Raw genomic sequence first — 21179 nt, 5'->3', positions numbered from 1 at the left:
TAAAACGTGTAATGAAATCAACGCCTCGAGCGAAATCCTGTGCCATGTAAACATTTTCTTTCTTCTGTAACACTGCCGCGTGATGAATTATACAGTAATGTGACAGACAGTAGGATTGGGGTAGTTGCAGTTCGCTCTGCACCTCATCTCGCAATCAAAACCGCATGAGCAAACCTCGTCCGCATTCACTCTGAATGACAGCATCAGAGCAAATTGTGCCTGGCTTTAATCTCAGGAGGAACATGTCTGGTGAATCTTGATGAAGCTGCGTCTTTGCTTCAAGCTCTTTAGATGCTAGTCTAATCAAAGCCTGCCATGCTGCTAGCCTGCTCCTCCACCACCAACAGCCCTGGGGGATTGAAGCTGATTTCCCTTTTGACCAGAGTCACTCTCATGAGGGTCCAACTCTCTCCGGCGCGGGGTGAGAGTGCTATCCCCATCACTGATACCTTGCTTACTCTTGTTTGATGCTGGACATGTCTTCGCGGCTCCCCAGCTCATCTATCACAGTAACTGTGAATGGCGTATGGGGACGGAGCAGAGGAAGGCTACTCCCGACCCTCCCTTCTCACTCCATATACTTAGTAATCTGTGCCAACACTGTTCCCTGCATGGAGAATGGAGACCTTGTGTTCTGAAGCTCCAGATGGGCAAAAACAACACAGCACACACCACTAGGACTCTTCAGAGAGATGGGGCAAAAATGAAAGACAAACTAAGGAGACTTTGAGAATATTTTTGTTGCATTCCAGGGTTTTGTGTAAGAAACCTGGTATAAAAAAAAGCACACTATCTTCAGAAGAGTGTGCTTTAGAAGTGTCTAACTAATAATAAATGGTAACTAAGAATGTTTTTTGCGGAAATTAAATTAGATTTTTCTTGTGAATTTGAATTTTTTTCAGGGGACACGATCCATACAACTACACTGGGATGATAGAAAAACATCAAATTTAATTGCACACTTTGTATGTACAGCACAGCCTTAAACAACGAACCACACACTTGACACAAATTGATCCAGTTCACAAAGGATACAGGCCATGTCTGTGGCGAGGAAACGGTACAAAACATCAACCAGAGGCCATTAGCTACACAGTTTATTTGCCTCATACTCCATGTAGTTTGGTTGCCTGCTACTGAAAGCTTGCAGGGCAGTGAGTATCCTGGTCACGTCTGCGCTGGACAGTTTGAGTCTGTGCCGGAGCAAACAGGCGAACAGATCCACGTGCGGAGCCCCCGGAGGCGAGAGCCGGTTCACCCTGTAGCGCAGCTCCACCAGCTGCAGCAGGGCCGAGTCCTGTGATCCCTGAGTATACGGGTAGTCTATCTGCAGAATCAAGTCCTGGATGGCCTCGGGGTCAAAGTGCACGCTGTATCCAAACAGCTGCATGCTGTTCACCTTCATGTAGCCGATGTTGTTGGACGGCTCTGTCGCCTCCAGAGGCTCATAGAACAGAGTCATGTTCTTGTTTCCTCCTGTGAGTCCAACAGAGTCCCTCATGTGACTTCTCAGGTAAAAATGAACGGTCTCGAAAAAGCTCTTCCATCTGTTTCCGAGGTTCAGTGTCCAGTTGTAGCAGTCCAGGGGGATATCCAGCTTGGTCCGCTCCCAGTCTGGGTATCCGTGCTGACCTATAGGCATGGTCCAGCTCTCCGAATGGCTGCCTCCAAAGGGATTCACAAACAGTGACAGTGCTGGCTCCAGAGTGCTGTTTCTGGTCAGGCAAAACTGCAAGGAGAGACCAAGGAGCATGTGCACGCGGTTGGACTTCACCCGGTTGCTCTTGAGGGTGAGCAGCATTCTTTTCCTCCAGGAGGGATCGAACCACGTGTTTATGCGGACGTCGTTGCTCACAAACACAGCATGCAGAGTGATGCGTGGGTCGCGCCGCTCGAGCAGGTAGCGCAGCTCCAGATCCTGCAGATCTCTGTCACTCTCCAAGCCCAGGTAGGGGTCTGTGGGGTCTGGCACAGCAGGCCTGCAGGCTCCCTGGGTCAGGGTGAAACTGGGGTTACAGCTGGAGCACCGAGTCCGGTTCTCTGTGGAACAAGAGGCACAGCGGGGACCATCGCCCACAGAGCAGGGAATGAGGCCCTGGCAAGGTGGATGGCTGTAAGGGCAGGCGCAGCTGCGGCTCTCATCGCTGTAAACACCAACTTGGTTGTTCTCACTGCAGTATAAAATGGAGAGAGCGTAGCTCAACCAGAAGTGCAGGGGCCTGAGGGAGAGAAAGACGTATTTTAGTGCACACCAGGTTCAGAGAGACTGCCCCTCTGTACTGGCTATATTACATCTCACTTAAATTTGTCGCCTGGTATAGCTTTTGTATGTTTCTTTGCGATTATACCACAAAGGAAATGTTTTGACCGAGGAGATTAATCCTGGTTTGAAGTGCGGCAAAAACAATTTGAGCCAAACTCAGACCCAGCTGGAGTCACAGGAGCAAAATCTGATGAAAATTAATATTTCCATCCTCTGAATCCCTCTTCTGCGGCGTGGATAGGTTATGATGACGCACAGGCTCATTCACACACAACGCAGACAGATGCGTCTTTTCCTGAACCACTTTTAGAAATACGGTGACGTAAATATGCGTTTAAAGGATAACTACAATGGTTAAAAGGAAAATAAAAAACAAATAGAAACGCTCTGCTTCACAGTGGCATGACAGTTAAAACTGACTTCCTCAGTTCCTCTAAAATAGGATTGAATCACTTTTTTACAAGCAGGAGGGGGGGGGCAATAAAATAGTGTAATTGGTGTGTGGAATGAGGAGGCTGTGCCTGCATTTGAGTACTACTGATGGATTGTGTCATTTAGTTAATTTCCCTGCCAGAAATAGCCATCAACAGATAGTGTTCATGAGAGGGACATAAATCTGGCTGAAGTTATGACCACAGTTGCCTCTGATGCTGCTGGACTAGAGCTCCCAGGTGGGAGTGCTGCTCAAACGGCAGCTGTAATAGTAAAAAAAAATACATGGGGAAAAGTGTATTACTACGCACAGCTGCTTACCCTCCTGAATATGATTCTCATAAAATAAGTGAAATATTAGACGGGGAAGTTTAAGACAAATTGACTGTGATGCAGTTTAAACCTGCAGACAGTGAGACACATGTATGTGTGTGGCCAAACACGGTCTCGTTTGTCTTTCACTGGCAGAAGCAGAGAAGCAGCTTTGCTCCTGTCAGCACTTTTCACCTCATCCCACGACTACTTTTTCTCAAGTGCCATCTAATAAGTGCCGTCTCGCTCTGGTGCTTTCTCTCTCCGCCTGCCGCATAAATCATTCTCATAATTATAAGTTTTGCGGAGCACCTTGGGTTAACAGGCCGCGGCATAAATATTCCGCCCTCTCGTTCCTGTCGCGCGTCTTACCTCGGCCTCAGCAGGATTACTTTCGGCTTTTTCCGACACCTCCTGCTAAGGCTGAAGAGCTTGTTAGTGGTGCGGCGGGCTTTGGCGAAAAGCTGGCTGCTGCTGGTCTCCAGCTGCCTGTAGCGCTGGAGCAGGCTGCCATCCGTCCTCCACAAGTGTTCCACGACAGATGTGTTTACAGCATAATGGGTTGGCAGTTTCCCAACAAAGCTTTGGAACTCCTCTGGTAGAAAGGAAAAGCGAATGAATAAGTAAAGTCAGCCTGTGGCCATGAGCCGCAGGGTAACAATATCCAAAACACAGCCTCATTGTTTGTCGGAGCAAAATCAAACAGCTCAAGAGGAGAAGCAACAGCCTCAACATGGCAAGAATAAATGCTGATCTCATTGTTATTGTCAGAGAACAAAATCCTTTCATTTTCTGTTCCTGGAGAAAAGAAAAAAAGATGTTCGTCACACATGTTATTAGCAGACAGTGGTGTATAGCCTCTATGCAAATAGGCCCTAATTAGACATTTGAGTGACACTGAAAGCTAAATTGCTGTTTCTGCTGCTAACTGTGGGAAAATAAGACAGGTTGTCATTGTAACTTTAATCACCTGTGTCAATCTAGAGTCAATTTTTTTTGGCGTGTTTTGATGCCAGGAGGAAACTCTGTCACCTCTCAGCCATAGCAGTAAATATACATGTACGCCTGTCATGGTCTCTTTGTGTTTTCTTTTTAACTGCGAAACCTGAAACGCCACACTGAAAATGTAGTATTTGCGCACAGCTCCACCCCTAGCACTGCCGCGACGTCTTCAATAACTAGACATTCCAACAGATGGTTTCCATTTATCAGTTCAGCAGCTTTGGATGTAAGGAAAACTGCTTTGGTATTAATTAAAAATTAATGGATTCCTCACAGTCATTTGATTCAATACACCAAATTTCATTTTCGGTGCAGTTAATCCAGAATCCAAAAGAGTTGTGGCACTGATAATGTGCAGTGAATTAAAAAATTCAACTCAAGCACTTATTACTTATGAAAAAAGGCACCTTAATCCGTATTTAATTAATAATTAACATTACTGTCTAATATATTAAGATTTTGTTACTTTTAAAGAAGCAAAAAGATCGGTTACCTTCTAACTGAAATCTGCCATGTTCCTGACAGCTTTTGTATTTAGTTTTGCTTTTAAGAGGAAGGCCTTAATGCTGGCTAACCAGCTGTCTTTGCAAGAATAAACAAGGAAACTGTAAGTACACTGGTCAGGCATAACATTATGTCCACCTTCCTAATATTGTGTAGGTCTCTCTTGTGCCTCCAAAACAGTTGTGACTCATCAGAGAAGGGACATGGGTCTTCTGAGGGGGTCCTGTGGTGTCTGACAACACAGTGTTGTTAGTGGGGTCCTATATGTTGATGAGAGAGTCCTCTGTGGATCAGGCTTGTTCCAGCTCATCCCACAGATACTTGATCAGTTTGGGATCTAGTGAATTCGGAGGTCAGGTCAACACCTTGTGCTGTTCTTCATGCTTTTTGAGTTGTTCCTTAACTGCTTTTGTGTATGTGCCTGTGTCATGAATGCTGCCATCAAGGAGTATCATTGCTATGGGGTGGGGGTGCCTGGTCTGGTCTAGGTGGGTGCTACATGTCTAAGTAACATTCACATGAATGAATGTCAGGTAAAAAAGTTTCCCCACAGAACACTGAATTGTTACAAGATGATCAATGTTATTTGCTTCTCCTGTGGTTTTAATGTTGTGCCAGACTGGTGTATGCATCTACAGTAAGTAAAAAAAAAAAAAAAAAGCAGCCTACAACAATGACAGTCATAGAGAGTTACACACACTATGGTGCATGTGGCAGAAACAAAGGCCAATTCTTTCTTTATGGCAGTGCATATCCCGATCAAGCCGATGAAGAAACTGTCCTTGAGTCTAACATTGGCTTTGTTTCCACCAACAGACAGTTTGTCCTCCTGATTTGTGCCATCACTTCAGTGCAAATAGCTGTGTAAACTATTGTGTAAATGCCAGCCATAGCTCCTAATAGTCTGCCCAATTGTATTCATGTGTTTATGGTAATTATAGCACTGTCTCAAAAATAAGGCAATAATACATCATTAGGGGCTTGGACACAGGCCAGGTTCTGTGTAATTGCTGGTTAATTTATTTATTCGTGTAGATGTTTTTTTTTTTTTTTTTTTTCTAAGTCTGCAGAGCTGAGGGAAATAACGAGAGGGGACTACGATGTACTCTTAAAGAACAGGTCTTTCAGTCCATGTCACACAACCAGTGACACAGCTGACAACATTTTTGTATTTATTTTGTCTTTTTTTTTGGACAGGGTGAAGCAGTCTTTTCCATTAAAACCACCCACCTGTGAAGTGATAACATTCAGATCTTTACAATGTAATGTTCTTTTGGGAAACCTGAGTCTTGGCATTTATGTGGATGTTACTTTGATATATACCACCACCTGAACATTGTTATAGACCAAGCTGATTACTGTTCCTTGTATCCTGGTCCCATAAGTTCCCCGGTTATTTGATACACACACACACACACACACACACACACACACACACACACACACACACACACACACACACACACACACACACACAAATACACCCACACACACACGCACACCATCCATGTGATGTAAAAGATTCATCAGACCAGGCCATCTCCCTCTCGTGCACCAAGGTCTAGTTCTGATGCTCACATGCCCATTGTGGCAGTTTTTGACGGTGGACAAGCAGTGAGAGGAGCACCCTGACTGGTCTCCAGCTGTGCAGTCCCATGGACTGTGTTACTATCACTGTGTGATACTATTATATCAGAACCGGCATTAAGTTTTTAAGCTACACTAGCCGATCTTTTGAATTTTGAAGACACAGGGCAAGCCCTAGCTGCCCGTGTGCATCAGTGAGCCTTGGCCGGCCAATACCTTGTTACACCACACCACATTTCCTTCTTTGCTCAACTTTTGATAGATACTGACCACTGCCAACTGGGAACGCCCCCAAAAGAGTTGCAGTTGTAGAGATGCTCGGACCCTGTTATCTAGCCTTGACAATCTGAATAGATTAAGTTTCTACAAACAGTCCTAAGCACCTCGACAGCATCAGAAAAATCATTGGATTTGACACAGTGACTGACAGGTCTCTTGATACTGTGTCCGGCTGCTGTCAGTATTTGACAGCCAAGAAAGCCCTTAGAACGAAAGTTTCCGCTCTGAAATTCAAGTTGAAATGCATTTGCTTTTGAGGAGACAAAATGACCTGTGACCTGAAATCCAGTCCTTTGAGGGAAGATTTTAAAAGTCAATGTTCGACCAGTGGGTTTGTGTTTGGGAGTGTTATTCAAGCTGACATTTTCAAGTCCCATTTTAGAGGGTCACATTGAATTGATTTCTGACTCACCGGATTCCTCGAACTCCTGGTTGGTCTGCCTCCAGGTGTCTCTGATGCGCAGCATGTTGTTTCCCAGAGTGTCCAAGTCAGAGTGAGGACAGTTACATTGCGGGAAGTCCAAGCTGCACTCACACCAGCAGTCACTGCTCTGGCAAACAAAGCGGCCTTCAGATTTACAGCCAATGTAGTTGAGAGCTGCCTGAATGAAGCGGCTCTGTAAGTAGCCTGGTAGGATGACCTGCAGCCCTGTGGACAATATGTACAGAAAAATAAATGAATATACTCACAAATACATGAAACTACGAGTCTGCTGATGTTCTGATGTAGTCAACAAATTGCATAAAATAGACCAAAAATAAATGCATCTTATGGAAACAAGTATCGTCTGTGAAGCAAAAGGCTGATCTTGTTTCCTATACATCATTCCTCTGTGAGGTCTAAATATGATTCAGCTTATGAATCTCATCCTGCTGCTGTAATGACTGACAAGTCAACCAAATGCTTATTAATCTGCTGTTGAAAGTAGTCCCCCAGAGTTCCCCCGGAGTCCAGTTAGGCTCAGCTGTTTTGGCCAATTACTGAGATAAGACGGTATACATTTGTGACATTTCTAAAAGCTCGTGTCGGGGCCTTCGGCGGAAAGAAAACTGGAAGTGAGAGACGGACTGACGTGCTGCTGGTTTTGGTCATTTCAGGGGATTTGTTATCAATAAAAAAGGACTGAATAACATCAGATGTCTCCTCAAAAGAAACAGTTTTGACGCTCGGGGAAATAAGCCCCTTCGATTTTTTGGAGAGAGTAAGATGAGAAGATTGATAGGAGTCTTATATCTTTTTCGGTAAACATAAGGCTGCTGCCGGGAGAGGTTTAGTTTGGTGGCGTCCAGGGAAAAAACAAGCCTAGCTCTGTGTGAAGGTGAAAACATCCTCCTCTGTAGGTTACATCTTATTTATATAATCCCTAAAAAAATCAAAGTGGACAAATGACAAGTTGTTGTTTTATGCTAATCTACAACTGTTATACAGCCCTGAACTAGATAAGATTAATTCCAGGAAATGTGTCTTAGTGACGCTAACAGAAAAGAGACCACAAACACACCATCACATGCCACTATCATGTGTATTTACCTTGTAGCTGAACCTTGTTTTCTGGACTGTGAACCAGCACGGAGCTCACTGTGTCCAGATTGTCATAGTTGCTGCATCCGAGGGGGCCAGTTCTGGTTTCGGTCACCTGCAAGCATAGTGGCGTGAAGGATCTGTCTGCTGATTATTTTTTCCTCATTTCAGTGTGTAAATTTAAGGGAAAAACTGTTGCGATACAGTTATGACCCCTCCTCTTATTAGAAAACAGAAGATGAACTTAATTCAGTTCTAGTCTTTTTGACCTGTATGCATTTCACTTCAGTAGTTTTAATCCATTTAAAATTCGAAAAGAACATTAAAAGCATCATTAAAGGTATTTTGTTCCTTGAAAAACTGAAAAGCAATGAGAAACTGTGAAGTTTTATCTTCAAGAGTTCAATTAGAAAGCTTTATCTCTTCTGACAGAATAATTTGTTCTCATGTGAGAGAAGAAATCAACTTGCCTTCAACTTTAAAACAGATTGACTGCTATTTTCACATTTCCAAAAATAATAAATAATCTTGATACCAAAGTATAAAAATCAGAAACACACACCGCATTGCTTTTTCTGTATTAGCATATGCTTTTTTTTTTGCCCAGTATCCATCTCATTCCTCACTGAATCTCCCGAACCATATGGGATGCTAATGAATGGTATCGCAGGTGCTGCTTTACATCCCTCATAAAATGTAGCGTTCATCTCCTTCACCCCTTCTCTTTCTCTCGCTCCGTTCTTCAATCTGCTTGAGCTCCACGCTCGCTGCAAAGCGGCAAATGAATGAAAGTCAGCTTGGCTGGAAATTAATGGAATGATGTCTTTAATCCATCAAGCTGATGCATAACCAGAGGAACACGTTCTCATTTTGGTGGTGGTGGTGGTGCCGGTGGTGGAAGGGGCACTTGTCTTCATCAGCGGCTACTCACTTTAGCATATACGTTTGCCTCGCGGCTGATTAATGCTCACACTCTAATAGCCACTTCAGACGATAAAATGGATGATTGGTGTTTTATACAACAGGACGCACAACTGCTGCTTCCCTCTATACTCTTCACCCTCCTCTTTACAGCTTGCTACCAAGGACGTGATGTCATAAAAACCTTTTATCATTGAGCATTGTGTTTCTGGAGCTTGAAAACGGTTAATTAGAGTGTAGGTGGTTAGCTTTTAAAACACTTCATTTATCAGAATCTAATACCATTTAAATGAAGCCCAAGTTCTCACTTGTTTCTGCACGCAGAGAGATTTTGCGATAATAAATGCCTCACAAGAGGAACCAGGGAAGACAGATTTCACAGTGCTGCTGTCCTACAGTCACAACAGGTGAATCTCATGGTGTTGGGCCAATTCTGTAAATAAGCATTTGTTCTTAATCCTACCTGATTAAATATGTTATGGTAGAAAGTCCCTGAGCTGGTATTAAAGGATTTGTTAGTGAATCTTCAAGTTAAGACACCTCAGTGTCGTGGATTAAAACTTTGCTCTGCATGTATGTCAGGTAAGTATTAAGTCTGTACTTCATTTAAAGCTCCAGTGCAAAACTTTTTTCTCCCCCTGCTGGCGGCGAGAGTAATTACACAAACACTCTTGACACATGCGTTATGATGCAGTTTACAGTCGTTGATTGCTTTCGTTTTAAGAGGGCAGTCATTCATCTTTTATAAAGACTGACCAAAATCATCAGAAACTTTGATCCTGCATCCTCAAGCATCCTGAATTTGATGCTTTCCGGCTGCTAGTTTACTGTTAAAGATTGAATTTCTACATGAAAGATTTCACCATGCTTCTTGATACTCAAGATCGAGAATACTCAGCCTCCATCTATTCTGCTATGGTTGCACACCTCTTAAGCTCTAAAAAACACAGTCGCTGGTGATTTTAATGCAAAAACCTCAAATGTATCATGACACTATATACACAATTTTTTGTTACACCGATCGGGCAAAACATTATGATTAATATTGTGCAGGTCTCCCTTGTGCCTCCAAAACAGTTTTACTGGAGGAATCCTGCTGGGGATAGCAGCTGCCATAATGGACTGTCATTGATATGGGGTGGTGGTGCCTGGTCTGGTCTAGGTGGGTGGAACATGTCTAAATAACATCCACATGAATTACACCAGCAAAAGTTCCCCAGCAGAACAATGAACTGTCACAACGTGGTCAATGTTATTTACTTCTCCTGTCAGTGGTTTTAATACTGTGGCTGTATTGTATACTTTTGTACGCATGCTCCGCTACAATTCACTGTCTTTATTTAAATGGCTTAACTTAAATTAAATCCATGTGATATTTTGAAGATATATCGTTATCCATTACATTAACTTAGTTATCAGTGGATAAAATACAGGAATATATTCATTTAATATTCACTTTGTTTTTATTGCCCCATAGTCTGTTTAAAGTTTTATATATATATATATACACACTGCTTGTCATATTTTGGATGCAGAACACGGGCTCACTGTTTTTGTAATGCAGTTATTCTGTTTCCTTAAATAAATGACCTAAACACGTCTTGCAACACTGATGTCATCTTTATAGCAAATTCCATAAATAGATACTGTATGTTTAGCATGTATTATAAGTTATGTATTATAAGTATCTCAGCACATGAAAGCAGCAATGCAGCTTTAACTTGATATTCTCTAATGAAGTGAAAATTAAATAAATAAACAAACACTAACAGATGGGTTGAAATAAACCCAGTATTTGGCTACTGCCATATTGCCCCCACTGGGTCAATTTAAACTTAGTGATGTGTATATATGCATTTATTTAGGAAAGGCAAGGCATGACAAATTTAATAGTGCCTTTCATCCCCAAAGGGAACCAAAGGTTCTTTAGAGAGTACACAAGTGAAATCAAAAGAAGCACATGGATTAAAAAGCAGGGTAGCAAAAACACACATAGTCAGAACTATAAAAACCGTAAAACAAACAAAAGCAACCAAATAAAAGCAATAAAACCAGAAGAGAGATTTAATTCAAAGTAATGCTCCAAGGCCCTTTTGGCAGAGTACTCCACATTTGTTCAGCATAGACGCTACAGGCAGTTTCTGCAAAGACCAAGCTAACATGAGAGTGGCCTGAAACTGGACTCCTATGGGGAGCACGTTTGGTCCTTGTTTCAGGCAACGGCATTCTGAATCATATGAAACTGTCTGATGATTGAGACTTTAGACAGACCTGTGTACAGCATTGCAATCTATACTACCGGCCAAAAAAAAGTCACCACCAAAAAGTGTCATTATTGCAGACCATGATGGTGGGTCTGACCCCTGGGCACAGACTTCTCCAGCACATCCTAAAGATTCTCAGGGGTGTTGAGGTCTGGACTCTGTGGTGGCTTATCCATGCGTGAAAATGATGGCTCCCTGAACTACTCTTTCACAATTTGAGCCCCATGATCCTGTCATTGTCATCTCAGAATATGCCCGAACCATCACAGAAGAAAAACTCCACTGATGGAATAATCTGGTCATTCAGTATATTCAGGTAGTCAGCTGACCTCATTCTTTGGTCTGAATGTTGCTGAACCTGGACCTAAGCAACTGCAGCAACCCCAGATCATGGAATTACCTCCACAGGCTGGTACAGTAGACACTAGGCACTGATGTTCCCCATCAGTGTTGCCACAGATACCTTAAAAAAGTAATCTGATTATACTTATGATTACACTTATTTACTTTACCGAGTACCCCCGTCTCAACATAACAATGATGACCAGTTTTTTTGTTGTTGGTGGTGAGGCTTGAAGCTAGAAAGGACTTGTATCTCCCACACAGAGTGCACAGCGAACCTTAATACTTCTTTCTTTAGCAGACACAACCTCAAAATAATGGCGTTTTTTCCAGCTCAAAAACGCGAATCTCTCCTCCATTGTTGTTTACAATTACAACCCAATTTTAGTAGTTTCTGCTTCAGTCTCCTTAGATGTTTTCTCTGCTTGATGCAAGGCAATGATTTGATCCTTCTCAAACAGACCGACATCTTTTCCACAACCACGGTGCCTTTGAAATGAGAAGCTACTCATTGCATCAGCTGGGGGTAAAGGCAATGTATTTGTCCTCATTTAACTAGAAAAACAAGAGTTTGACACCCAGCTTCCAATTACTTTAATTAATGCACCACAGCTATGTACATTAAAGCTGTGTCATCTGAGTAGATGTTATATAAAACCTTAAAAGTTCGAATAACTCCGGCTAAGGTGAGTGTGTGAGATTAAATAACAGATAGCAGAGAATCGACCCCCGTGGGACTCCAGCTGCTCTACACAGCAGCAAACGGATGCAAAATTTAAGGGCACCGGATGAATTTATTGATCAAGGTATTTTTTTCTTTCCATCTTAAATTCCTCATGTTCAATAAGTTCATGGGCACTAAACCTGATGCTTTATATCCTGCCCTTCCCGTTTGCAAATGCAGGGGAATGAAATAAATCCACAAGGCAGGAGGGCCACAGAGTTACCTTTTGGCAGTGAATATGTGGAGTTCATTTCCCGGCACACTGCAGCTGCATTTACCACTACCTAACTTCCACATACCCTAATAGCGGTGGATGCGATCTGGAGGTGGTGTAGCCTGCGCAGGGTGCTCTCTCTGTCGGTGAAGTAGGACGCAGCCAGCTGGTGGAGGGCTTCCAGGGTCACTGTCCCCGTGGCATTCGAGTACTTGTTGCTGCTCCAGCCACCTTCGGGCCCTGAGGGTGAAGGCTCCTGGCTGAGTTTCCTTTTGTCTACAAATATCGTCAAAGACTCCTCCCCTGGTGACAGTGAGGCAGAGAGAAAGAGAGGTTCATTAGTTCTGACAGAGCAGCTCTAATCACCTTTCATTAGTATCTTTTCAGATAGGATAGAAAAGCGCAGTAATGATTCAGTGCTGTGGGGGAATTGATGGTTTGGATGATTGAAGGAAAAGGCACAGACAAGGTCCCTGCATCTATTAAAGTCCTCATGAATAAAGAAAGCTTATTTAAGATCATTGATCAAGTCCCCTTAATTATATCTTAATTATAATAGGCAAAAATTACATTTGAGAATAAGCAGATCTCAGGTCAGTGCTGCTTTCTTAAAGACAAACAAATGAGATGCTATGCCAATATCAGTGGCATCCAGGATAACCTGTCAATACAACTGATATTGTATTCAAGAAGGAAGGTTCAAACACTGAAAGCTTTTTTATGAATTTACCTTTACTGACCTCTTTTTACTCCATGCCTCTTGCCTCATCTACTTATATGGCAGCAGCTCATTTTCACTTACAACGTTTTCCCCAGAGAACAAGTGTAAAATTGCTACATCAACTATTCGGTGGAAAGGACATTAATAAAACCCATTATTTTCCCCAAAAGTCTGAGTTATCAGGTTTCAGTCAGATGAAGGATGAGCACATTGTGAAGCGGGGGCTCCTTAGCAAACCTTGACAAAGTTAAATCCTGCCTTAACTTTAACAGCTTGTCAAGGCCATTTTGTCAATGCGCATCTCTGGCCCTATTCCCAAGGCGGCTCCTCGACAGCAGCACTCGTACAGCACCACTATGTGAAAGTGACATTTGTCAATGCGGTTGAACCCCTGTTCCGTACAGAGGAGGAGGATGCACCCTCGATACCCACCTCCGCACATGTTGCAGTCAAACACAAACCAACACCTACTGTAAAATCATTTGCAGAAATAAACATGGCTCTCACTTATTTCCCTGCGGTTGTGACTTTGCCATAAAGGTTGATTTAAACTGCACAAAGTTTCCAAACATAAAATATTCAATCTTACATTCAATTCTGTTTCTAGTTATTTCGGACCTGTACTTACCCCTGAAGGTTAAATTATGATATAGCAAGTGATTGCCTTTTTTGTGCCCCTATTGTGGGTGACATTGTTGTTACAATGTCGGTTTTGCCATTTATTTTCAAAAATGTCACCAAAAATGATTTCTGTAAGTATACGTTGTTCTGATCTGCCACTGCTATGGTTAATGTTTGCTTATGGTCAAGGTTGGAAAAGCTCACTGTCACGGCGATATGTTGCTGTGTGTGACTCGGAGAGCACTGTTTGTTTGTCTTTTCCTGGTACCCTTGTTTTTATAACCTTGAGCATGTAATACTGGAGTCAACTTTGAACCAAACCACACTGAGGCATTTGCTAGTTGTCAGTTATTCAGGAAGACACTGTTCATCAGTGACATGTCAAGGTTACAAAAATGTCTCAGTAGGAAAACAAACAAAGAAGCAAAAAGCATTCATCTCTGTCCAACTTGCACATCTGTGATCAATCTTCATATTGTCCTCTGAGCCAAATTTGACACATCTCAAATATTTCTGTATAATGTTTGATGTAAATAATTTGATATAAATGTTATCTACGGCCCGTGGATCCTACAAAGAGGTGTCCAGTATACGGTAATCAGTTGAAATGTGTAACACAGAATTAGGTGATACATTATGCCAGGCATTACATTAGGCTTTATAAATAGTCAAACGTACCCGGTCATTTTAGACCTCGAGGGCCTAAAATGACCGGGTTTAACAAGAAGACAATACGAGGCTATCCACTTTTGTAATGATGTATTATCTTCGTTTTAACACTGTTTCTAACCATAGACTGTAAAAAAAATGGATGTCATTACAGCTCCTCAAAAGTGAAGCTATAGCCTGTGGAGTTCCCCCTGGTGGCTGCCTGCAGTATAGGTCAAAACCCCCTCTGTGGTAGTGGAGTGGAAATAGGTTTTTCTGTCACTTTAGCTAGTTAATATAATGGTATTGTACTTTCAAGTGTCAGAGTTTGGTTTTAGTGTTATTTGACACTATGAAAACAGGATGTGACATCATGACAGACAGTTGTGATTGACAGTTGCTATGGGCAACCCCTCTGTGAAACCCTATTGCACCTGTGCACTCCTATTGAGACTAGGAACGTCAAAATAAATTCGCCTGTTTGAATCCTACAAAATGAGTTGTTGGGGTGTAAACTGTGCTGACCGACCTCACGAATGGGAGGGTTAAACTTTAGATTAGTGAGATTATAAGTGGATTTATGTCACTAGTTGATGAGCTAAAAGAACACTTCTGTGGGGAAAAAAGTAATCGGTAGTTAGCATGTGAGTTTGAATCCATAGTGGTGCATGCTTTTCGGAAAAATAGTAGTGTGGAGTGTGCTCTCTATAATCCCACATTTCTTTGTAATTAGCAAGTTAAAGGTAAAGCAGAGCACAAAAACAAATACACGAGGCTTTCTGGCTCCAATCTCACAAGATGCTATCTACCCCCCGTATCCCGGGAAATCTAGCTTCACTCTGCTGAATGAGAGGAAGTGGAAGAATGTTGCTCATTTATTTTACAGTCTATGTGTCTAACTGGCAGAAGTAGTTATTTCTGCTAGAGTTCCTTGTCAGGTAAACTTAAGTCATATTAGTCATTTGAGCAAACAGCATTCTCTTACAGAAACAACCTAAAATGAACTGCAAGCAAAAAAAAACAAAAAAATCTATTTCAATTTTACCACCTTCATCATCAGCTTCACTCAGAATCTGAATGTCCCAGTTCAGTTGAGCTGCACGAGTTTCTATGTGTGTCAGTATTTTCTGGCGTCCACTGTTGAGGGAGAACAACTGTATACTTTTACCGCGTGTACTGTTGCCTTTAGTCACTTGTTGTATTTTCTAAGAAGATAAGAGCATTACAAACCTAAAAATAATCCCCAATAACCTCAAAAACAGATTTTCCTCAAATCTATGTAATCCACACTTTCAGTTGTAAAACTAAGTAGTGTTTTCTGACAGCAAATTCTTAAAGAAATAAAAGATAAACCAGCGGTATACAGATGATAGTGTAGTACAGTGATGAAAATCTTTATGGAACCATGCTGTTTTTAGAGCAAAACAAAAATATTAAATCTATCTTTCACTGCCTACTTCAAATGACTTGCTGTACTTGCTGTACTCTGTCTTTTTGTGAGCCAAAAAATAAACATAAAAACACTGATCCAGTAAAATTATTATATGCTTTGTTGCTTGGAAGGCAACAGAAAGCAAGATCAGCGTATGCTGGAAACATACAACCAAATCATATTAGGAGCTATGTGAATGTGTTTCTCTACTGTACCTCCGAGGGTGGCGGAGACGAGGAGGTGAGTGCCGTACTTCTTTATTAGATTCTCTGTAATTGAGAGGAGGGTTGGCCGCCTCCCTAGCAGGCGGATGGTGTGCATGAAGTCGGGGTCGAGGGGCAGAGCCAAACCGCCGGTGCCACCCAAACCGTCCCGCTTCTCCGCTGCCAGGCTGTTGACCTTCCATCGACCGAACTCCCTGGAAACACAGCAACGCGCACAGACACGGAGACGTTCGCTCATTTCATTGATGCGTGTGGCTGTGTATAGGATCAGGGGCTGCTTTTTAACAAGCTGCGGCTCAGACGTTCACATGGCTGACAAAGATGAAGCTGTATTGACATAAAAGAAGCTTTATTCCTCCAAGGAGCTCTGACAGAATCCATGTGATGTACAAGAAAATTACTTTAAAGAAAATATTGTAAATCAGGTTCTAGTTGTTTAATAGACTTTTATAGGACAGCACTTTGCTTTTTAGTTTAAACTCTCTGATTTGATATAAATCACAAGAAAGTAAGTACTTTTTGCAAGTTTTAGTTATATATTTTTTCCAAGACCTATTCATCCAGTAATATTTCTTGGCTTGATCTTGCTCTATTTCTATAAGTGGGTTCATCCAAGCTTGCCCTTGTACAACTACCACTTGGTCTGGCAGACAGAGATTTAGTTTTAACCATGTAATCTGCCCTTTAGCTGCTCCATTTCAGCTTCCGTTGCTTACTGATTAGTTTTCCCAAACTCTTCTAATTGCACTCTCTGCATTCTTACAGCAGCATGGTGCCTTAAGGCTGTCACCATCAGCCAGTTAGTTTACTGTAGAGGTCACTTTGGTTTACAGATCAAACACGAAAACAGATTGAATGTGATAAATACTGCTAATGAGCACATTTCTGACCTTTAGACAGAGTAGGATAAGCTGCTGCCCTGTCTCTAGTCCTTGTCCGAGCTTTATATTTCATCAAACTACCGGCGTATCACAAAAAGAAAACATCATTGAAGAGCTTTTGCACATTGGGGAACGTGAAAAAGCGCGCATCTTTAAACTGTGACCTCATTATTTCTAAAGTTTTGACTGTGGCATTGATCACGACTTTTGGCTGTTGTGTTTTTGTTTTTAATCTTAACCCATGGACACACTTTACCAAACCATCATTTTCAGTTTTAGCATTTACCCCATAGAAAGGCCAAACTCTACCATTGGTAAAATAAAACGTATTATGATGCAGAGCTTTAACTCTCATAGTGACTAAAAGGCACAAGACTAAAATAAAGTCCCACAAGACACAAGTCTTGCTCAACTCTACAGTAGCTCTTCACGAACTATCTCTGTTCCTCCCTCCCTCCCTGTGTGCTTCCTGCTGCTCTGTGAGCCTCCCTCTCCTTCTGGGAGGCCATCAAATCACTGCCATGAGAAGAACGATCAGCAGAGAAATAATTGGGGAACCGGTACATTGTGTGGAGAGTGTCATTACAGCCAGTCATCATAACGAGGGGACAGGCTGATCCTCCAGCTCTGGATGGGCTCTGTAGATCCAGTCCAGGGTTTAGCCTACAGCTATTCCATCAGCATGTGCCAAGCAGAGGAGCCTGAGCTGCAGGATCACACTAGCTTATGTAACATGCTGCTTGCTGTATGTGCAGAAAAAAAAAATCAATTGTGATTGAAACAACTTCTTGGACAAGGGTATAACATATAAAAGGAGAAACTGTGGGGAGCAAACTGAAAGCTTAATTACATGCTGCCACATGACTGACAGCAAAGTGATGTCCAGCTGGGTGTTACGGCTGTAACAGAGGTCAGATGGGTGGGGTAACGGTCCCAGGCTACTTTAGAGGTATTTTACAGGTATCTGTGTGGACTGTAAAATACAGTTATGGCATATTTCTAAGCATAATAGCTTTCAGTGCTAACTTATTCTTTTCCTGACATTATCTCCAAGACATAAAATAAAAGCCAGCCAGAGAGACCGAAATTCATTTCAAATGGACTGTCATGTCAGTTCTCATCTTGTTAAAGCAGTTGTTTTTTTCTACCTCAATTATTGGGTCTCATTTTAGAGACATCCATAAAATCCTTAATCCCTAATCCTCAAACCAACTTTTGGGTTAAAAATGTGAGCAGACAGCTTGCAGGATACAGCAAGCCTTGCTGCCAGATGTCAGCCAGCCAAAACAGGTGATGGCCGCCTTAGTCCAATATGTGCAGTCACTTTCAGTGATTTTTAGTAATTATGGAAAACAAGGGGCGTGAAGTCAGGGGACTCTTTGGACATTGATGGAGCGGGTCCATAGAAACAAAACGCAGGTGTCACAAAGAGATAAACGCCACAGCCGGGAGAAGATAATAGAGTGATTGATTTGTGGTACAGATGCACGCAAAGTATTTATTTTTTTTCACTTGCTAATCCATTTGCAATTTCCACCGCAAAAGAAATAACAACTTTGTACTTGATCATTCCCCACAAGGCTGTCTGAACAGTAAAATATCAGAAACACACACTGACATGAACATAATTAAGTCTAATTCACCCTGCACTCACAGGTTTTATGGATCAGAGTACATGCACGTCGTAACGTACACCTCAGAGCGGAGATACGTTATCTGAATATTGCTTGTGAGGAATATTGAGGCGAAGGAGACGGCAGCTGCACCGTGCAGCCCAGGGATGCTCCAGGAAGTCAGTGAAAGGATGTGACTGTCCACACATTCATGGGATTAACTCCAGTTGCATGGGCCACTTGAAACACCGGCGACAACAGAAAAGTCAAGACGCAAACCAAACACTCACAACTGGATTTCGCCGATGAGTTTGGAGTGCTCATCAGTAAAATGATCATGCAGGCGCGTCTGAATGGAACTGAAACCGCAAACACTCACAGTCAAACCTGTCTCTCCGTTTATAATCACACAGCTCACCTATAGATCTTGTATCTTGTGCTGAAGCCCTGTTGGTACCTCTCCGCTGCCTCCGTGAACTCCAGGGACTGGTGGAAGGGCCCTTTATCGGACAGCAGCCAGCCCAGGGAGCCGGGGGCGCCGGGGCTTTGTCCAGCGGCCGCGGCTCCAGCGGCGGCGGCGGCCCTGGAGGTCCAGCTGCAGCAGCAGCAGAGCCAGAGGCTGAGAGCCGCCCCCTCCCATAGCAGAGACAGCCGCTTATGACTGATTCTCTGACAGCTCATGCTTCACCCAGCGACTCCTCATTCTCTCCAGACTGAGGACAGATATTAAGAAAAAGTAGCGCGTTGTGCAGATGTGAAGGGTGGTCAAAAATAAATAAATAAATAAATAAAAATAAGACCCAGAAGTGTTTGAGAATTACTTCACGGATTGCACGATCGAGACTCTTGTTACACTCAAGACCGACTTACCTGATGTTGCAATGAGAACCAAAGGATGCGCTCTTAAGAATAAGTGAACTCTTCCAGTCTTGCTGCGTAAAAACCTTTCTAGTTCAGTGATCAGGAAAAAAAATCAGACAGCCAGCGACAATGACTTCGTGACGAGTCCTTTTTTTTCGTGCGTTACTCCAACTTCATTTCGTGGTTTTGCTCAACTTTATTTCGGGAGACGATCCTCCGACATCCGTGCACGCACCCCTCGCTCCTCGGATAGAAGTTGCAGCAGCGAGCGGAGGCAGCGGCGCAGATGAGTTCATGTCGAGGACGTCTGTGCCAACCGAGATACCTCCAGGGGTTGATTGCAAAAAGCAGATCGCTCCATCCCGAGCGGAATCCTTTGGTTTCGCTGTCTGATCCTTAAAGTGGCTGCTTTAAAAACAAATCTTATTAACGTTGCGTGCGGGCTCTTAATTTCCCCCCTTAGCTGTGTGAGCTGGTGGATGAATGAGCGCCTCCTTCAACAAAGAGAGCTTTTCTTCCCCAGTTTTTTTCTCTCTCCAAGTGAGATAGCAGGAGGACGAGCAATTGCATCGTGATGAGGGCAATACAGTGAGTATGATCACTGACTGTACTCAAGTTTAGAGGAGAGGACGAGGCTGACAGACCAGGACTGCCTCTATCATTCACCACTACCTCCGCGTAATTCATTCTCATCATTCGCAGCAACAGCCACTTCCTCCCTGTGCAAATTGTTGCACATTAAAAGTGTGAAACCGAGTCTGCTGATAGGCTAATTATCTCACAGTGCTTTTCCCCTTCTTCTTCTATTGTCCTGTGCCACTGCTTTAGAGTCTGTGCTTGTCTGACTAAATGGCTTGCACCTGATTACATGCACGCCGCAAAATTTCCCAGTGAGAATAATTACAGGCCATTATCAGGGAACAGGTTTCACGGGTTATGAGATTGGAGCTGAGGAGTGCTCTCCGTCGGCCACCTCCAAAGATCACAATTTGCGCGCACACACACAAACACTCACACACACACACACACACACACACACACACACACAAATCCAAATTATCCTTCTTAAAAGGATGCTGAAATTGCGAAATAATGTCAATAAAGTTTTGACCCTTAACTTGTAAATAACATAATTTGGAAGCTCGAAACATTTTAAAGGGAACTCTTGTTAATGATGGCATTTCTTGCAGGCAGTGACGAGTAAGACAGGTGCAGGGACTCATGCGGATATTCTCCCCCAGGCCTTCCTCGCAGCGACATCTACCTACTTGACAATCTCTCACACATGCGAAAGCTGAAGGATGTGAGAGGAAACTTTGGTATAAACCTTCAAATTAAGGTGCAGGAGAAAGCAGAGCCGAGGTTGTTCGTCGGTGGAGTGGACAGACGGGAGACTCTTACTTCTGCTCTTCTGAGGCTTCAGTAACAAACAGCGGCTGACTTCCTGGACCAGAAGTTGTTTCATTTTGGCACTGTTGTACATTGTCTTTGCCAGGAGAGACCACTGTCTCATCTTGTCATAATGTTTGTCGTTCACACTGTAAACCTGATTGACAAAGACCTCTCTGTGTTAAATGAACTGCGAGGGGAGAGTCTGTTCCCCACTATGAGGTTGAATCAATAGTCTGCTTCCATCGATTCACTTTCGCTTTAATGTAATTTGGCAGGATGTCAGGGGGTGGTTTCTTTTTCACATCAAGACAATTTGTCAGTCCTAGTAAAAGGGGTCAGATCTTCAGAGCCCAAATATCTGTGGCCAGTGCTGCCGATGGACGTGTGCACCATCTCAATCCACTGAGGCTCTCTGAAAAT

General features: G+C 42.9%; 1 protein-coding gene across 1 annotated transcript; it reads right to left on the bottom strand.

Annotated features, from left to right (window-relative positions):
* Positions 1 to 931: 931 nt before the first annotated feature.
* On the bottom strand, positions 932 to 20054 carry LOC125010137 (BMP/retinoic acid-inducible neural-specific protein 3-like). The gene is made up of 8 exons (XM_047588510.1): positions 19377 to 20054; positions 18925 to 19219; positions 16004 to 16206; positions 12452 to 12669; positions 7911 to 8016; positions 6792 to 7028; positions 3380 to 3602; positions 932 to 2219 (listed from the first exon to the last, which is right to left on the bottom strand). Exons 2-8 carry the CDS (start codon positions 19185 to 19187, stop codon positions 1085 to 1087), a joined length of 2385 nt encoding a protein of 794 aa, XP_047444466.1. The 5' UTR covers positions 19188 to 19219; positions 19377 to 20054; the 3' UTR covers positions 932 to 1084.
* Between the last annotated feature and the right edge of the window lie 1125 nt (positions 20055 to 21179).

This window comes from Mugil cephalus, chromosome 7, assembly GCF_022458985.1.
Source record: "Mugil cephalus isolate CIBA_MC_2020 chromosome 7, CIBA_Mcephalus_1.1, whole genome shotgun sequence".
NCBI classification, from domain to species: Eukaryota; Metazoa; Chordata; class Actinopteri; order Mugiliformes; family Mugilidae; genus Mugil; species Mugil cephalus.
This window is presented reverse-complemented; position numbering and strand designations above follow the sequence as displayed.

Coding starts and splice junctions, on each gene's coding strand:
- LOC125010137 (XM_047588510.1), bottom strand. CDS start 19,187: ATGAGCTGTCAGAGAATCAGTCATAAGCGGCTGTCTCTGCTATGGGAG. Junction 8,017..12,451: donor TCGCATCCACCGCTATTAGG/GTATGTGGAAGT, acceptor CTATGCTTGCAG/GTGACCGAAACCAGAACTGG. Junction 3,603..6,791: donor CCAGGAGTTCGAGGAATCCG/GTGAGTCAGAAA, acceptor CCTTTCTACCAG/AGGAGTTCCAAAGCTTTGTT.